Here is a 20,249-nt window from a genome sequence, read left to right on the forward strand (position 1 = left end):
AATAAAATATAGGCATAGTAGATCTCATTACCAAGAATGATTTCAGAAGCTAAGTTAAACACAGAGATGAGTGGCTTCAGTGTTGTAAGACGCTGTACCTGACATCCTCATTCGGACTTCCTCAGTGGTGTCTGGGGCAAGTACTCTCATCTCTGGGGTGGGGACCTTGGTGCCTGTAGACTCCGCCTCTTCCCCCAGTGTGGGAAGGGAAACTGTCTCTGGAGTGGCATGGCCATCTGAGTATCTGTCTCTTCAATGAGCTGGCTGCTTGAAGCATTTGAAGATGAGGGTTCTCTGGATTAGTGCTGGAATGGCCTGCTTTCCTCACCGCCTCCTCTGAGCCCATCCCTGGGCCCTCACCCATGGGTTGGACAAGGCACACTGGGTGGCAGTCATCTCATTTAGTTAGTTAACTGAGAAAAGCATCAGATTGAGGGGTGGACTGCAAGAGACTTCAGCTTTAAGGGCACTGAAATAATCCCGGAAATGTAATGGAGAGAGGGAGAAAAACATACTACTGCACGGACCAGAAATCCCCTGGGGAAGCCTGCTTGGCCTTGGAGTGGCTGAGGATACTTTGATGAGCCTCTGGGTGTGCCCATGATCTCCCATCCCATGCACCGGGGTAGCAACAGAGGGTTGCTAAACTACCATCTAAGGTGGATGCCTTCTGTTAACTGTCCAAGCATTTGTTTTCGGCAGTTCCCGCCCACAGAGGAGAGACTGAAAGCTGCCTCATCCCACCTTCTCTCATTTGGTACCAAATTAGTGCCAAGGGGCTCCATAGTATGAGTTGCTGGGGGTGCACGTGTATCTCTGTGCCCTGCTGTGGGTATTTTAGAGGCTTTGACCTCTGCAGTCAGGGAAGCCGCCACTGAGCGAGGAGCAAATGCTTTGAGAGCTGGAGGCTAATAAGAGAAGAGTGTCCCAGCAAAGGCACAGCTTGGACACCTGCCCTGTGCTGGGAGAGGGCAGGGCATGCCCCGAGTTTTGGCAGAAGGCCAGCAGAGATCCTAAAGAAGAAGGTAGGAGAGGAGGCTGCAGAGACAGGAAGGGTCCTGACCTCTAAGGCTCTTAGATTTTCTCCTCAAAGCAGCGGGCCTGAATCAAGTTTCCATTCAGGGCTACAAGCTGGAGGGGGGGGCGGGAAACAGAAGAGGTTGCAAAGGAACTGGTTGGGAGTCTATGGCAGGGCTCACACAAGAGGTGATCTCGTTAACTAACTTTCTTTCCCTTGCCAGGGAGCACTTAGTTATAGATATCTCGCTTACATTAAAAAAATTCTGTTCAAGATGTAGAGAACAAACATATGGACACCAAGGGGGGAAAGGGGGGGTGGGATGAATTGGGAGATTGGGATTGACATATATACACTGATATGTATAAAACAGATAACTAATGAGAACCTACTGTATAGCATAGGGAACTCCACTTTGCTGTACAGTAGAAACTAACACAACATTGTAGAACAACTATACTCCAATAAAAAAAATTCTGTTCATTTGTGTATTTTTATGCTTCATAAGCTGGTAAGAATGCTGTGGGCTAGGCACACGTTCATCTTTTTTTTTGAATTTGATATATTCTTATTTATTTTTATTGGGGTATAGTTGCTTTACAATATTGCATTAGTTTCTGCTGTACAACAGAGTGAATCAGCTATATGTATACATATATCCCCTCCCTCTTGGACCTCCCCCTCCCATCCCACCCATCTAGGTCACAACAGAGCACCGAGCTGAGCTCCCTGAGCTATATAGCAGGTTCCCACTAGCTATCTATTTTACACATGGTAGTGTATATATGTCATTTCCAATCTCCCAATTCATCCCACCCCTCATGCCCCTGCCCCGTGTCCACATGTCAGTTCTCTATGTCTGTGTCTCTATTCCTGTGTTGCGAATAGGTTCATCTGTACCATTTTTCTAAATTCCACATATATGTGTTAAGATACAATATTTATTTTTCTCCTTCTGATTTACTTCACTCTGTATGACAGACTCTAGGTCCATCCACATCTCTACAAATGACCCAGTTTCGTTCCTGATGGTGCCTATTGTTACAAGGCACTATGCTGGGACTGAGGATACAAGATGATCCCAACACCATCCCTGTGCCCAGTGAGCTCATAGGGTAGTAGCTCTACCATTGAGTAATCCATTAACTCAAAATGGATTAAAGACCCAAATGTAAGACCGAAACCATAAAACTCCTAGAAGAACACATAAGCAGAACACTCTTTGATATAAATCATAGGAATATTTTTTGGATCTGTCTCCTAAAGCAAAGGAAATAAAAGCAAAAATAAACAAATGGAAACTAATTAAACTCAAAAGCTTTTGCACAGCAAAGGAAACCATTGACAAAATGAAAAGACAAACTACGGAATGGGAGAAAATGTTTGCAAATGATGTGACTGATAAGAGGTTAATATCAAAAAGATAGAAAGAGATCATACAACTCAACATCAAAAAGCGAACAACCCAATTAAAAAATGGGTAGAAGACCTGAATAGACATTTTTCCAAAGAGGACATGTAGAAGGCCAACAGTCACATGAAAAGATGTTCAACATCATTAATCATCCGAGAAATGCAAGTTAAAACCACAATGAGATATCACCTCACACCTGCCAAATGGCTATCATTAAAAAGAACACAAATAACAAATGTTGGTAAGGATGTGGAGAAAAGGGAACCTTCATGCACTGTTGGTGGGAGTGTAAATTGGTGTAGCCAAGGAAAACAGTGTGGAGCTTTCTCAAAAAACTAGAAATAGAACTACCATATGACCCAGCAATTCCACTCCTGGGGTATATATCTGAAAAAAATGAAAATACTAATTTGAGAAGATACATTCACCCCAATATTCATAGTAGTATTATTTACAGTTGCCAAGATATGGAAGCAACCTAAGTGTCCATCAATGAATGAATGGATAAAGAAGATATAATATATATATATATATATATACATATATGCACACACACACACACACAATGGAATACTACTCAGCATAAAAAAGAATGAAATTTTGCCATTTGCAACAATGTGGATGGACTTGGGGGGTATTATGCTTAGTGAAATAAGTCAGACAGAGAAAGATAAATACTGAATGATATCACATGTGGAATCTAAAAAATAAAACAAACTAGTGAATATAACAAAAAAGAAAAGACAGATACAGAAAACAGACTAGTTGTTACCAGTGGGGGGAGTGCAGGGGAGAGGGACAAGATAGGAGTAGGGGATTAAGAGGTACAAACCATTATGCATAAAATAAATAAGCTACAAGGATGTCTTGTACAACACAGGGAATACAGCCAGTATTTTGTAGTAACTATTACTGGAATATGACCTTTAAACATTTTGAATCACTATGCTGTACACCTATAATTTATGTAGTATTGTACATCAACTATACTTCAATTAAAAAAAAGGCCAAAATAAAAAGTAGGTTACATAGCAAAAAAATAAAATAAAATCTGGAATATACAAAAAAAAAAAAAAAATAGCATACCATGCTCTCTCCATCTTCTTATGTGGAAATGATGTAGAAAACCCAGCCTTGGTAAGATGTACTTTGGGCTCTTTATTACAGTGGTGGGAAGGAGTTGTCCCAGTTCCCTCATCTGTATCACTTGAAATGTTCTTACCTGAAGTCAGGGAGGCACAAAGCAAGCTTTTTGCCCCATGAGGTTGATCCTTGGGTTATTAACATGTCCTCCAAAAAAGAAAAGAAACAAAGAAAGAAAGAAAGGAAGAAAAAAGAACTAAACACCTACAGACTTCTTTCACTGAGGATTTTCAACTGTCCCCAGCTCTGTACTCTCAGGGGCTTCCAGATCTAAGGATAGTATGATACGTATCTCAGATACGTAATTTTTTTTCTTTTTCTTTTTTTTTTTTGCTTCAAAGGAGTAATTTTATTTTATAATTCTCCCCATTTTTTAGTTACTTAGTACTTGATTTTTAAAACTGCACATTAAAAAAATGATTACTTAAAAAATGAGAGTTGAATACAGGACTTTGGAATAAAGAGGTCAGGAATACCGAATAAATTGAGCCCGTTTTTAGTTTTGTTCATAATAATTAAAGATGATTCAGCAACGATGGCCATTTTACGCAGCTCATTCAGGAGGGCTTCTGGTACATGCAAGTGCATGAACTTGATACAGAGGAGGATTTCACGAAGTTTTAATGACGACTAGAAATATCATAAGGTGACTATGGACGATCTATAAACACCTGTTGTTGTCACTGGACAGAGAAGGCTTCCAGTTTTCCAATTCACAGCTGGAACCAAGCTCTTGGATCTTCCACTCGTCTTCACTGGCCAAAGGAAAACTCTGTAATGGCTGATATTTTTTCCTTACAATTTCAATGAAGCCTTAGATTGGATCACATGAAAATGCCTCCGCGTATCTTCCAGAACTCCCCAATGCCTTCCTTAATAGCGTATTCAGCACAGTTCTTGCACTCTTGGGGTGTAAATCCAATTAATGCTCTCCTTGTAGTGCCAATTCCCCGATCACTTGTCAATTTTTTAACTTGAGCTTCTATGTAATGAGGAGATGCATAATAAAAATGGTCCCCAAGGACACTGTAAGCCATGTATTGAGAGCCTTCTGAGGTTTATGTAACTTCTTGATCTTCAAAACTCTCTACATTGCAAGCTATCTCCATTTTCCCTTCGTGAGGAAAAGCCATCGTTTGGACGCCCTTCAGTCCATTCACATTTGAGCCCCGAATGGCACTAGCGAGCTCTTTTCCCAGAGCCAAGTCTTGAGAATCTATGGTAACATTGCAGTTCATCACATACGGGCTAGCTACGATCGATGCCTGATGTGAAAGTTTGTTTCTCAGTTTGAGGTTTCGCTCAGCTCCTGCCTCCCGCAGATTGGCTCTCGGCTGCTCTAGCGGCGGCATGAATCTCCTCACGGCAAAGCTGAAATTCCAATTTTATTCCAACGCACCTGTCACAACGCCCTGAAGCAAGCTGTTAAACCACATCTTCGGGCAGGTGCAGCTCCCAGGTCAGGTTTAAGAGCACTGAAATCCCTCCTTGTGAACCAGCCCAGTTGCTTCCTTCTCTGGACAAGAGTGCGCTTCTCAGGCAGGTCAGCCTCACCAAAGAGAAACACACTGCAGCCAGGAACACGCTGGACCAGATTCTCAGCAAGGCTTCTGGCCACAGCTCCACACTCTTCCACTCCAACACCAGAGAGAGGGTAAATGGGAATCAGGTCCACTGCTCCCAGGCAAGGATGGATCCCCTCTTGAACCTCCATATCAATTGACTGGAAGGCCTCCAGGCAGGCAGCCAGAAGGGAATTGCCTAACTCAGCAAGAGAAGCTGCTATTGTAGTGACTGATCTGTTGCACTCTTGATCAGAAAATATATTGAGCACTGAGACCTCAGGATGTTTCTGTCCATTTTTTTTCAAGAAAAGCTGCTTTCGCTGCGTTCTCACCAATGTATTTTCTTCTGGCTTCTGAAATGTTTCATAAACAGGCAGCCAAACGGAGCCCCAGTCTGTGTCCTGCGCACACACCACCGTTGGCACTTTTAGGGCGGCAGAGGCTCTCCGAGGAGGCCGTAGTGCGAGGTCTGGGCAGACACCGGCGCTGGGACCCCCTGCGCGGTCCCGCCCAGGTTCTGGTGTGGAGTGGCCCAGACCCACGTGGGCCGAAGGGTAACCCGAGGGACTCGCTGAGGGCCCCGGGAGACTCCAGCAGGGGGATCAGCGTCCGCGGGCGGCGGGGCCCGGAGCGAGGGGCGGCCTGCGGCGGCGCTGCCCCGGGCCCGCCTCCAGCCTGCGACCACGCCGGCAGCTCCGCGGTTTGGGGGGACCCACCTGCGGGGGCGGAGGACGTCGCGGTAGGACGGCCTCTTTTTTCTCTGTAATGTGTGAGATATAGCTTATGTATCATAAGATCTACCCTTTTAAAATGTCCAATTCAGTGGTTTTTAATATATCACAAAAATGTACAACCATCACCACTATCTGATCCCAGAACACTTTCACCAGACTCAAAGAAACCCTGTACCAACTAGCAGTCACTCCCTATTCTCCTCTCCTCCCAGCCCCTGGCAAACACTAATCGACTTGCAGTCTCTAGAGATTTCCTTTATAGACATTTCATATAAATGGATTCATGTAACATGTGACCCTATGTGTATAATTTCTTTTACTTAGCGTAATGTTTTCAAGGTTCATCTATATTGTAGCAGGTATTAGTACTTCTTTCCTTTTTTTTATGGCTGATTAATACCCCATTGTATGAATATAATACGTTTTGAATATCCAGTTATCATTTAATGGACATTTATGGCTATTAGAAATAATGCTATCATGGACATTCATGTACAATTTTTGTGAGGATATATGTTTTCCATTCTCTTGGATATATACCTAGGAGTAAAATTTCTGGGACATAGTTAATTCAATTTTTAACTTTTTAAATAACTGCAAAACTGTTCTGCAAAACAACTGAACCATTTTACATTCCCACCAGCATTGTGTAAGTGTTCTGATTTCTCCACATCCTTGCCAACACTTGTTACTCGTCTGTTTCTTTATTGTAATGATAGCTATCCTAGTGGAGTAAAGTGATATTTCTCTGTGGTTTGGGTTTGCATTTCCCTAATGCTAATGTTAATATCTTTTAATGTGCTTATTGGCTATTTGTATATCTTCTTTGGAGAACTGTCTGTTCAAATCCTTTACCTCTTTTTAAATTGAATTATTTGTTTTTTATTGTTGTAAGAACTCTTTATATATTCTGCATAAAGTTCCTTATCATACACATGATTTGCAAATATTTTCTCACATTCTATAGGTTACTTTTCACTTTCTTGATAGTTCATTTGAAGCACAAAAGCTTTTAATTTTGATGAAGTTCAATTTATTTTCTTTTTTGTTTGTGCTTTTGCTATAATATCTAAAAACCTATTGCCTCATCCAGAGTCACAAAGATTTATGCCTGTGTTTTCTTCTCAGTTTTAGAGTTTTAACTCTTAACATTTAGGCCTTTGGTCTATTTTTAGTTAATTTTTGTGCATGATACGAGAGGTAGGGAACTAACTTCATTCTTTTGCATGTGGATATCCAGTTGTTCCAGCACCATTTGTTGAAAACACTGTTTTTTCCCCATTGAATTATCTTAGCACCTTTGTCAGAAATTAATTTGACCATAAATACAAAAGTTTATTTCTGTACTCCTGATTTTGAATCCATTGATCTATATGTCTGTCCTTATGCCAGTTCCACACTTTCTAGAATACTGTAGCTTTGTAGTAGATTTTGAAATTGGGCAGTGTTAAGTCTCACAACTTTGTTCTTCTTTTTCAAGATTGTTTTGGTTATTCTGGGCCTTATACATTTTTATATAAATTTTAGGATCATCGTGTCAATTCTACAAACAAGACAAAAGTAATTTTGATAGGGATTGTGTTGAATTAGCATCTCAACTTGGAGAATAGTACTATCTTAACAATATTAAGTTTTTCAAGTTTTGAGCATGGGATGTTTTTCCATTTATTTAGATCTTCTTTAATTTCTTTCAACAATGTTTCATAGTTTTCAGTTTACAAATCTTGTATTTCTTTGGTTAAATTTATTCTGATGTATGTTATTCCTTTTAATCCTATTGTAAATGGAATTGTTTTCTTAACATCATTTTCAGATTTCTTTTTGCTAGTGTATAGAAAAAGTTGATTTTTTTTTGTATATTGATCTTTTATCTTGCAACCTTACTGGACTTGTTTATTTGCTGTAAAACTTTTTTAGATTCCTTAGGATTTTCCATATGTAAGATCATGTCATCTGTGAATAGAGATAGTTTTACTCATTTCTTTCCAATCTGGATGACTTTTATTTCTTTCTCTTGCCTAGGATTTCAAGTACAATGTTATACAGAAGTGACAAAATTGGGCATCATTATCTTGTTCCTGGTCATATAGGGAAAGCTTTCAGTCTTTCACCATTATGTATAATATTAGCTGTGGGTTTTTCTTAGATGCCATTTATCAGGTTGAGGAATTTACCTTCTATTCCTACTTTTTATTTATTTATTTATTTATTTTTATTTTTATTTTTTTAAACATCTGTATTGGAGTATAATTGCTTTACAGTGGTGTGTAAGTTTCTGCTTTATAACAAAGTGAATCAGTTATACATATACATATGTTCCCATATCTCTTCCCTTTTGCATCTCCCTCCCTCCCTTTGCCAGTGGTAGTTTGATAGGGATTGCATTGAATCTGTAGATTGCTTTGGGTAATAGAGTCATTTTCACAATGTTGATTCTTCCAATCCAAGAACATGGTATATCTCTCCATCTATCTGTATCATCTTTAATTTCTTTCATCAGTGTCTTATAATTTTCTGCATACAGGTCTTTTGTCTCCTTAGGTAGGTTTATCCCTAGATATTTTATTCTTTTTGTTGCAATGGTAAATGGGAGTGTTTTCTTAATTTCACTTTCAGATTTTTCATCATTAGTGTAGAGGAATGCAAGAGATTTCTGTGCATTAATTTTGTATCCTGCTACTTTACCAAATTCATTGATTAGCTCTAGGAGTTTTCTGGTAGCATCTTTAGGATTCTCTATGTATAGTATCATGTCATCTGCAAACAGTGACAGCTTTACTTCTTCTTTTCTGATTTGGATTCCTTTTATTTCTTTTTCTTCTCTGATTGCTGTGGCTAAAACTTCCAAAACTATGTTGAATAATAGTGGTGAGAGTGGGCAACTTTGTCTTGTTCCTGATCTTAGTGGAAATGGTTTCAGTTTTTCACCATTGAGGACAATGTTGGCTATGGGTTTGTCATATATGGCCTTTATTATGTTGAGGAAAGTTCCTTCTATGCCTATTTTCTGCAGGGCTTTTATCATAAATGGGTGTTGAATTTTGTCGAAAGCTTTCTCTGCATCTATTGAGATGATCATATGGTTTTTCTCCTTCAATTTGTTAATATGGTGTATCACATTGATTGATTTGCATATATTGAAGAATCTTTGCATTCCTGGAATAAACCCCACTTGATCATGGTGTATGATCCTTTTAATGTGCTGTTGGATTCTGTTTGCTAGTATTTTGTTGAGGATTTTTGCATCTATGTTCATCAGTGATATTGGCCTGTAGTTTTCTTTCTTTGTAACATATTTGTCTGGTTTTGGTATCAGGATGATGGTGGCCTCATAGAATGAGTTTGGGAGTGTTCCTCCCTCTGCAATATTTTGGAAGAGTTTGAGAAGGATAGGTGTTAGCTCTTCTCTAAATGTTTGACAGAATTCGCCTGTGAAGCCATCTGGTTCTGGGTTTTTGTTTGTTGGAAGGTTTTTAATCACAGTTTCAATTTCAGTGCTTGTGATTGGTCTGTTCATATTTTCTATTTCTTCCTGGTTCAGTCTCAGCAGTTTGTGCATTTCTAAGAATCTGTCCATTTCTTCCAGGTTGTCCATTTTATTGGCATAGAGTTGCTTGTAGTAATCTCTCATGATCCTTTGTATTTCTGCAGTGTCAGTGGTTACTTCTCCTTTTTCATTTCTAATTCTATTGATTTGAGTCTTCTCCCTTTTTCTCTTGATGAGTCTGGCTAATGGTTTATCAATTTTGTTTATCTTCTCAAAGAACCAGCTTTTAGTTTCATTGATTTTTGCTATTGTTTCCTTCATTTCTTTTTCATTTATTTCTGACCTGATCTTTATGATTTCTTTCCTTCTGCTGGCTTTGGGGTTTTTTTGTTCTTCTTTCTCTAATTGCTTAAGTGCAAGGTTAGGTTGTTTGTTTGAGATGTTTCCTGTTTCTTAAGGTAGGATTGTATTGCTATAAACTTCCCTCTTAGAATTGCTTTTGCTGCATCCCATAGGTTTTGGGTCGTCGTGTCTCCATTGTCATTTGTTTCTAGGTATTTTTTAATTTCCTCTTTGATTTCTTCAGTGATCACTTCGTTATTAAGTAGTGTATCATTTAGCCTCCATGTGTTTGTATTTTTTACAGATCTTTTCCTGTAATTGATATCTAGTCTCATAGTGTTGTGGTCAGAAAAGATACTTGATACGATTTCAATTTTCTTAAATTTACCAAGGCTTGATTTGTGACCCAAGATATGATCTATCCTGGAGAATGTTCCATGAGCACTTGAGAAAAATGTGTATTCTGTTGTTTTTGGGTGGAATGTCCTATAAATATCAATTAAGTCCATCTTGTTTAATGTATCATTTAAAGCTTGTGTTTCCTTATTTATTTTCATCTTGGGTGATCTGTCCATTGGTGAAAGTGGGGTGTTAAAATCCCCTACTATGATTGTGTTACTGTCGATTTCCCCTTTTATGGCTGTTAGTGTTTGCCTTATGTATTGAGGTGTTCCTATGTTGGGTGCATAAATATTTACAATTGTTATATCTACTTCTTGGATTGATCCCTTGATCATTATGTAGTGTCCTTCTTTGTCTCTTGTAATAGTCTTTATTTTAAAGTCTATTTTGTCTGATATGAGAACTGCTACTCCAGCTTTCTTTTGATTTCCATTTGCATGGAATATCTTTTTCCATCCCCTCACTTTCAGTCTGTATGTGTCCCTAGGTCTGAAGTGGGTTTCTTGTAGACAGCATATATACGGGTCTTGTTTTTGTATCCATTCAGCCAGTCTGTGTCTTTTGGTAGGAGCATTTAATCCATTTACATTTAAGGTAATTATCTATTCCTACTTTGTTGTGTATTTTTTTTATCATGAAAGGATGCTGGATTTTGTCAAATGATTTTCTGCCTCTATAGAGATACTCATCTGGTTTTGTCCTTTATTCTATTAATATGGGGTATTAAATTAATTGATTTTCATATGTTGAACCAGCCTTGTATTCTGAGATAAATTCCACTTGGTCATGATACGTAATTCTTTTTATATGTTGCAGGCTTCAGTTTGCTAGTATTCTGTTGAAAACTTTTGCGTCTATATTTATGAGATATTGCTCTGTAGTTTTATTGTGTTATTTTTTTTTTCCTGTTTTGCATATAAGGATGACACTGGCCTCATAGAATAAGTTGGGAAGTATTCCATACTCATCTACTTTTTGGAAGCATTTGTGAAGGTTTGATGTTAATTCTCCCATACTTGTTAGGTAGAAGTCACCAGTGAAGTTACCTGGTCCTGGACTTTCCTTTGTGGGAATTTTTTTGATTACTAACTCAAGCTCCTTACTTGTTATAGTTCTATTCAGACTTTCTACTTATTCTTTGGTCAATTTTGGTAGTTTTTATCTAAGAATTCATCCATTTCACTTAGGTTGTCTGATTTGTTGGAAAACAATTGCTTATAGTATTCTATTTCATCCTTTTTATCTCTGTAAATTTGGTAGTACTGTCCCCTCTTACATTCCTGATTTTAGTTGTTTGATTCTTGTGTTTTTTAAAAAAATATTTATTTGTTTATTTTTTTATTTTGGCTGTGCTCGGTCTTAGTTTTGTCACGTGGGATCTTTTTTTTTTAGTTGCGGTGTGTGGGCTTCTTAGTTGCGGCATGTGGACTTCTTAATAGTGGCATGCATGTGAGATCTAGTTCCCTGACCAGGGATCAAATCCAGGCCCTCTGCATTGGAAGCAGGGAGTCTTACCCACTGGACCACCAGGGAAGTCCCTCTTGTGTCTATTTTTTTCTTGGTAAGTCCAGTTGAAGATTTGTCCATTTTGTTGATCTTTTCAAAAGACCAACTTTTGGTTTTGCTGATTCTCTCCTTTGCTTTTGTATTCTCCATTTTATTAATTTCCACTCTAATCTTTATTTCCTTCTGCTTGCTTTAGGTTAGTTTATTCATCTTCTTCTAGCCTCTTAAGGTAGAAGATTATTGATTTGAGATTTTCTTCTTTTATAGGCATTTACAGCTATAGATTTGCCTCCATGTACTGCTTAATCTGTATCCCATGGAGTTTGGTATGCTGTGTTTTCATTTTCATTCATCTAAAAGTATATTCTAATTTCCCTTTTAATTTCCTCTTTGACCTATTGGTTATTAGAGTGTATTGTTATTTCCATATATTTGTGGTTTTCCTACATTTCCTGCTATTTGGTTTTAGTTTCTCCATTGTGGTTAGAGAACATATTTTGTATGATTTCAATGCTTTAAATTTACTGAGACTTGTTTTGTGATCTATCATATGATCTAGCCTGGAGAATGTTTAATGTATATTTAAGAAGAATGTGTGTTAGGATTTTGTTGGATGGAGTGTTCCATAGATGTCTGTTAGCTTCTAGTTGGTTTATAGTGTTGTTCAAGTCTTCTATTTTCCTGTTGATCTTCTGTCTGTTTGTTATATTCATTATTGAAAGTGAAGTTTTCGAGTCACCAACTATTATTGTTGAATTGTATATTTTATCTTCAATTCTGTCAGTTTTTGCTTCATGTATTTTGGGGTCTGTTGGTAGGTGCATATATGTTTATAATTGTTATAGAATCTTGATGGATTGACACTTGTATCAGTATAGAATATCCTTTTTTTCTCTAGTAATTTTTATCTTAAAGTTTGTTTGTTCTAATAGTAGTATAGTTTAATTTCACCCTCATTTTGAAGGATAGTTTTGTTGCATATACAATTCTTAGTTGGCAGTCTTTTTCTTTCAGCACTTTGAATATGTCATTTCACTGTCTTCTGGCCTCCATGAGAAATCAGCTGTTCAGTTTATTGAGGATCCTTTGTATGTGATGAGTCTCTGCACTTCCAAATTCTCTTTTTTTTTTTTTTAATAAATTTATTTATTTTTATTTATTTATTTTTGGTTGCATTTGTTCTCTGTTGCTGCACGAGGGCTTCCTCTAGTTGCAGCGAGTGGGGGCTACTCTTCGTTGCAGTGTGCAGGCTTCTCATTGCAGTGGCTTCTCTTGTTGTGGAGCATGGGCTCTAGGTGCACGGGCTTCAGTAATTGTGTCATGCAGCTCAGTAGTTGTGGCTCGCAGGCTCTAGAGCACAGGCTCATTAGTTGTGGCACATGGGCTTAGTTGCTCCATGGCACATGGGATCTTCCTGGACCAAGGATCGAACCCATGTCCCCTGCATTAGCAGGTGGATTCTTAACCACTGCACCACCAGAAAAGTCCCTGTTTGTTTGTTTTGTGTTTTATTATGATGAGTCTAAGTTTGAGTCTCTTTGAGTTTATTGTATTTCGAGTTCAGTGAACTTCTTGGAAGCATAGATTAATGTTTTTCTCAAATTTGGGAAGTTTTTGATTAGTCTTTCTTCAAATAATCTTTCTGCCCCTTTCACTCTTCCCTTTTCTTCTATGACTCTCATTATGCATGTTTGCTTGATGATGTTCCATTTGTCTCTAGGGTTCTGTTAATATTTCTTCTTTCTTTCTGTCAGGATGGATAACCTCACTTGATCTATTATCAAATTCACAAATTCTTCTCCTGCTAGCTGAGACTTACTGTTGGGCCTTTTCTAATGAATTTTTCATTTCAGTTATTATGCTTGTCAACTCTAGAATTCTTATTTGTTTTTAAAAAAAATAATTTCCATGTCTTTATGTATATTGTCTATTTGGTAAGACATTGTTATAATACTTTAGTTCTTTAGAGAAAGTTTCCTTTTGTCTTTGAACCTGTTTAAAATAGTTAATTTAAAATCCTATTTAGTAAGTCTAACATCTAGACTTCCTTGGGGACAGTTTCTGTTGACTGCTATTTTTCCTATATATGGGCCTTACTTTTCTTTTATTTGCATGTCTCACAATCATTTGTTGAAAACTGGACTTTATAAATAATATGATGTGGCAACGCCAGAAATCACATCCCATTTTCTTCCCAGGATTTGTTGTTGTTGCTGTTTGTTTGTTTAATGACTTTCCTGAATTAATTCTGTAAAGTCTGTATTCTTTGCCATATGTAGCCACTGAAGTCTGTTTGGTTAGCTTAGTGTTCAGCTAATGATTGAATTAAGATTTCCTTACAAACCTAGAATCAATAAGTCTTCCAACCTTTGCCAATAGGCTCTGAGTACTTGTTGGGTACATCTTCAAAGATGTGGCAAATGGTTTACAACTCTGCCTTAGCCTTTACTTCCTGCTTGCACAGAGCCTCAAGGTCAGTCAGAGGTGAGAGATTAGGGCCTTCTAAGGTTTTTCCTGGGCATGTGTACAGCTCTACTTATGAATGTGGCCTTTTAGACTCCCAGAAATCTATTGGAGATTTTTGATGCTCCCCCAGCCCCTGCAAGGAACATCTTATTCTCAAGTTTTACCTTTTAAATGTTTTAGTTAGAGTCTTGTTTGCATCAACTGTTATCACTGTCTCAGGTAGCTGCAGTATTAAGCAACTGCTGATGATTATTTTCAACAAATTCCCCAGGAGGAAAATTGTTTGAAGTGAGTGAGCTCTGAGTTGGGTCAAATAAAGACAAGCTGCATGAGTAGGTGTTTCCAGGGAGCTTCCAGATAGGTTAGATAGTATCAGTTCTTTGGGGACAGGACTTCTGGGAAACTCCAAACTCCAAACTCCTTCTACCCCCTACATAGTACCGTGGTTGTGAGACTGTTGGTTTTCAAGGCCACTGCATATCCTGAGAAAGGATGATGCCATTAGGGCAAGTCAAAGCAACTACAAAGCTTGGTTCTAACTGATAGTAATTTTCTTAAATAGTCCTTGGATTTTGCAAGCATTTGGTTTATTTCCAAGGTTCTGAAAAAGTTGATATTTACAATTTTTGCCAGTTTCTCATTACTTTTATGGAGAGGGAGTTTTTGTAGATCCTTACTCCACCTTTCCATTGATTTCCAGGCTTTTTAATTAAAATGCAAAATAGTAACACTTTCATTTATTATATAAACAACATAGTATCAACAAGCAAACACTCATAAAAAGCTCTTCACCCACAGTTCTACCCAGGTAACACATCAGCTGTTTTTTTTTTTAAATCCATTTCTTGCCAGCTGACATGAATACACTTGGTACTGTTACAATCATAGTCTAGATTTACTCATGTTCTCCTTTTGTTACTTTACACCGTATCATTGTTCTTTTGCTGATTCATAATTTATAGAATGAACATTTTAATGCTTAAAATTCATTGTCTATGTGTTATATAATTGTATACCTTTCTTTTTTTGACCATTTAGGAGTTTCAACTTTACCAGTATTGTAGGCTACTATACTACACGCATGCAGTTTATTGTTTAAAAAATATTTCCTTACAATAAATTCTGTTTAGTAATATTTGCTATCAAAGGTTACAAACATTTTATGCCTCAAGTTATTTCCAAAAGGATTATGCTAATTTATATTTTCATCAATAATAGGTGTGTTTATTTACATCCTTTACAACATTGACTATTAGTGTTTATTTTTTAAATATATAAAAATATATTAAAAATTATTAATGAGGTTGAACAACTTTTACATCTGCTTTATTTTATGTAAATTTTCTATTCTTGTGGTCTTAAAAGTATTATAGCTATCCCATGAATAATCATTGGGATTTTCTTTACTTCTGAAAAATTAAGTGAGATTGTCATATAGAACTTTATCAGTTAAAGCCAATTTTAAGTTGTTTTCCTTAATATTAGAATGTCTTTTAATCTTTGTTACAATTTTTAGAAGTACTAAATGACATCTTTTTTATCCTAGCAATGAAACTACCCTTTTTAATGTTACTTAAAAGCTAGTAGTATTATAGCTTTCCGATATTCCCGGAAAAATCTCATCTAACTTTAGCTACAATTTAAAGCATCCATTGGCTTTCGTCAATGTACTGAATTATGTCACACATTGTTTCTTGAGGAAAATGTATTTTGAATGTACATAGCTAACGTTCAAGCAGACTTTTAGAATGTATCACTTTAAAAGCTTAGAATTTCTTATTTTAGTGATTGTACAAATGAAAACTTTACCTGAAATTGGTGACTTACTACAAATTCTACAACATTGTTTTTCCTTACAACCTAATCTAATGTTTGCTTTTTCCCAGTTTAAGGCCAGTCCTCTTGCTGTGACTTTCAAACTAACTGGGGAGACAGATGACATATTTCAGATACAACCAGATGGACTTCTGTATCACAACAAAGCCCTGGACAGGGAAACAAGAGCTGTTCACAAACTCCAGGTGAACTGAGACCAGACAAAGAACACTAGCTCTAATCTCTCTGATCACTCTTTGTCCTGGAAGTATCACTGGCACCTTCTTCCCTAGCACAGAATCCTGTTTCAGCTCTCCTGACACTAATGACATGCTTTGCAAATCTCATTTGTCTTTTTTAAATTTAATTTTATTTTTTAACAACTAGAGAGGTGTGTGGCAAAGGTATCCTCTTTTTTAGGCTTTTTGACCAGAGTAGCCCAATTTATATTGCTAAGGCTCTTAGATGGCATTACTCATCAAAATGAGTGGAAACCTGGATGGCACCTGGATCAAAATGATGGCACCTGTTTCAAAACTAGCCAGTACTTCTCTGATACTTCACTGGTGTCTGCCTGTGGCTGTTGGGTGGGCTCTGGACCCACAAAGAAGGCAGCACTGGTACTAGATGGAGCTCCTTTGGGCCTTGCAAGAAGCAGAAGTAATCAATGACCAAAGTCAGAGGCTGCCTAGAGAGACCCTTCTCTCTCTCTTTCCCCCTTAGTTTTCATGGTTTGTATCTCTATCTGAAAGATAGAGAGCTAACTGTGGGGAAAGAGCAAGCCAAAAGCTTTCTATTTAAGTTTTACTACTGGCTCTGCAGATCACCGCTAAAATGCCTCTGTAACAGGACATATTTTCATACCCTCAGGGGTCAAAGTGTTCTTATTTTACTGATTCCAGCTATTTAGAAAAAAAGCATGTCCAGTGTCCAGCCAACCCCACTGCTGGAAAAACAGTCATGATTAGATTGGTTTAACTGATAGGGCCTCTATTTTAGCAGCTCCCAATTTGGGCTCTTATGGGTGTCTTTCTCCCCTGTAGTGACCAGGTTATTGGTTATTTGGGCTCTAATTTCCTTCAAGTGACTTTTGACTGTGTGATATGAGGTCCAGGCTCACCAAGGAGGTCTCCTTTTCCTGTCAACATCAGGTCTCAGCCCTGGATGCTGATGGCAATACAGTGGAGGGCCCAGTCCCCATCACCATAGAAGTGAAGGACATCAACGACAATCGACCTGTGTTTCTCCAGCCAAAGTATGAAGGTTCAGTAAGGCAGAATTCTCGCCCAGGTAATAGGCAGGAGCCTGGAGATATCTGTGGAAAGATGGAAGTGTAACAGGCAGAGGGGCAGATTTGTGTGGCTAACATGTGTAACTATCATTCATTAAGTACTTACCATCTTATTTAAATTTTATTTATCTTATTTAAACTTCACAGCAATCCTCTGGGAGTTGTTTTATTACCCCCATTGCTCTAGGACACAACTTCTCCACGTTGGCACTATTGACATCTTGGGCCTGATAATTCTTTTTTTGTTAGGGGCTGTTCTGTGCGTTATAGGATGTTAGGCAGCATCCCTGACATCTATCAATGCACCAGATGCCAGGAGCAACACTTCCCTTCTAAATTGTGACAGCAAAGACGTCTTCAGACATCACCAAATGTCCCCTGGGGGGCAAAATCACCCTTAGTTAAGAATCACCATTTTAGGGTGAGAATTTAGAACACCTTACAGCTTTAGAACACTCTAGAACACTCTGGAAAGGTAAGCTTACTCTCCCACATCCTCCCAGAAATCCACACTCTCATGGTCACTGCTGGCTTCCAGTTCTTGTTCTTCTCTGTCTTCAGCTCCTAGCTATGGCTCATCCCTTCACTCTTTTACTTTTCATTTCTACAAAAGCCCCTCATCAAAGCATAGGTGTGTGTGGCAGGCTTTACTGAAGATTTAGAGGAATGAAGGAGCATCATGTCATAACAGTGCACAAAATAAACATGAATATTAGAGTGTGAGTTCTCAGAAAGACTTTTGCCCATTTCCATCAACTCACTGTCAAGCTTCCCTCTGTGTCACTTAATCGCTCTCACTCTTCAATGCCCACTTCCAATAACTCAGGAAGAATATTCCTTCCACTTTATTATGTGGAGCAATTTCACGTGTCTCTGCCCCTGAGGTTGCATACCAAAGGCTCACCACTAAACTCTGCCAAGTAATAATCTTCCAGGTCTTATTCTTTACCAATAGGGTTTTCTAATTCAGTGATTCTCAAACTTTTTGGTCTCAGGGCCCTTGTATTCTCATAAAAACTATTGTGGACTCCAAGAAACTTTTGGTTATATCCAGTGGTGTGCTGGTAAATTTTAATAGCTGTCTCTCTGGGGAGAAAAAACCCTGATTTGTAGAATTTGTCAATTTCTGTGGTATAAGTACTCTCACCATAACCTATTTTAAGCTACCACTGGTGTTAATAATTGGCTCACAAAATTTCTGAAAATTCAACTAGGTCTCACGAGTTGACTCCAATACATCACTGGCTATATCTATCAATATTTATCGTATTTGAAATTAAAACTGAGAAATTTAAAAATATTTATTTAGTAATTGATTTAAAGTAATAAGCATATTTTAATAAAAATAACTATTTTCAAAGACAAAAGGAATGTTAAGAAGAATGGCATTGTTTTAATCTTTGCACATCTCTTTAATGTCTGGATTAATTGAGAACAGTTGGATTCTCATTTCTGTTTCTGCATTCATTTTGTTGCCGTATGCTGTTTTGGTTGAAATATTTAAAGAAAAACTCTCCTTACACAGCGTTAATAGTGTAATAACGCTTCACATAATTGTGGATATTCTTTGATACTAGACCAAAACTCAACAAGTGGTGGTTTCTTAAATGCTAGTTGCAATGTATAATCTGAAACCATATTAATGCCTTTTGGGGGATATTCCTTTATGCTAAAATCCATCAAATTATGTTTTGATTTGAATGGGTCTTTTACACATGTATGACCCTAAAAACAGTCTCAAAGACCTCTAGAGGTCCCTGGACCATACTTTAAGAAACCTCATCCTAGAGGAAAGGGGCAGAATAAAGAATTATTCCACCACTGATATGAATTATGACACCTTCCTCCATTCTATTTCTGCCTCTTAGAAGGCAAATGTGTCTATGGTTGGTTTGGGTTTCAATTAATATCTTTTTTTTCTGGGTACATTTTGTTAAACAGGAAAGCCCTTTATGTATGTCAATGCTACAGACTTGGATGATCCAGCCACACCCAATGGCCAGCTTATTTATCAAATTATCATGCAGCTTCCCAAGGTCAACAATGTCATGTACTTTCAGATCAACAACAAAACGGGGGCAATTTCACTTACTCGAGAAGGTAAGTTAAGTGATGCCCTCATATGACTCTATGAGTCAGTAAAAAGGACCTAGATCTGTATCACCTTCAGAGACATTTCCTTTTCTTTTCTCTCCTACTTCCCATAGGATCCCAGGAACTGGATCCTTTGAAGAATCCTTCCTACAAGCTGGTGGTCTCAGTGGAGGACATGGGAGGCCAGAATGATCATTCCTTTAGTGACAGCACATCTGTGGATATTATGGTGAAGGAGAATATTTGGAAAGCACCAGAACCAGTGGAGATTGAAGAAAACTCAACTAATCCTTACCCCATTAAAATCACTCAGGTAGTGCCCAAGGAATGCCTAGAGCCTACCCAGTCAATCAGCACTCACATTGTAGGGGCCCACCCTCATGGTCTTCACTGACATTTTTGCATAGCATCATTATGAAGCAAACTAAATAGACAAGGTCTCTGGTCCCAAGTCTCTGGAGTTTGCCATCATGGGTAATCTCTGGACTTTACAACTTGGATTCAGATATATATATGTATATATACATATATCTATCTATCTATCTATCTATCTATCTATCTATATCTATCTATCTATCTATATCTATCTATCTATCTATCTATCTATCTATCTATCTATCTATCTATCTATATGAGTTTTAAAAGAGAACTTCACTCACCTTCACCTTCACCTTCCAAGTAGATAATACTGTTGTTCCCTGTTAATAGTGTAGGATATGGCTGCCCTAGAGTGGGTTGTATATGGTACATGTACATGATTCAAATTTGGGGCTGCAAATTATTTTTGAAAAGCTGTTTTTTATTCCTTTGGGAAAAATCTCTATGCGAAAGACTCAACCCATCACAGGCTGAGGAACAGAGATAAGACTGGTCAAGTGTAAAAGCTGAGTAGACAACCTTTACCCTTGGAGCCCACCCCTGCCAACTCCATCTCCTGTGGGTACCTCTCCCCTCCATTCAAATCTTCCCCTG

General features: G+C 38.0%; 1 protein-coding gene across 7 annotated transcripts in view; it reads left to right on the top strand.

Moving 5' to 3' along the window:
• The window catches only part of CDH17 (cadherin 17), a 77,039-nt gene that overhangs the window by 5,495 nt on the left and 51,295 nt on the right, over positions 1-20,249 (top strand). For 5 of the 7 annotated variants that reach the window (XM_059901459.1, XM_059901461.1, XM_059901465.1 and 2 more), the window contains exons 3-6: positions 15,964-16,098; positions 17,044-17,182; positions 19,125-19,283; positions 19,391-19,590. In XM_059901459.1, coding sequence (XP_059757442.1) covers positions 15,964-16,098; positions 17,044-17,182; positions 19,125-19,283; positions 19,391-19,590 — 633 coding nt within the window. Of the gene's footprint in view, positions 1-15,963; positions 16,099-17,043; positions 17,183-19,124; positions 19,284-19,390; positions 19,591-20,249 lie in introns of those variants that run through there. The other 2 variants (XM_059901464.1, XM_059901467.1) reach the window with 2 other exon arrangements.

This window comes from Balaenoptera ricei, chromosome 17 (genome assembly GCF_028023285.1).
Source record: "Balaenoptera ricei isolate mBalRic1 chromosome 17, mBalRic1.hap2, whole genome shotgun sequence".
Classification (NCBI taxonomy): Eukaryota; Metazoa; Chordata; class Mammalia; order Artiodactyla; family Balaenopteridae; genus Balaenoptera; species Balaenoptera ricei.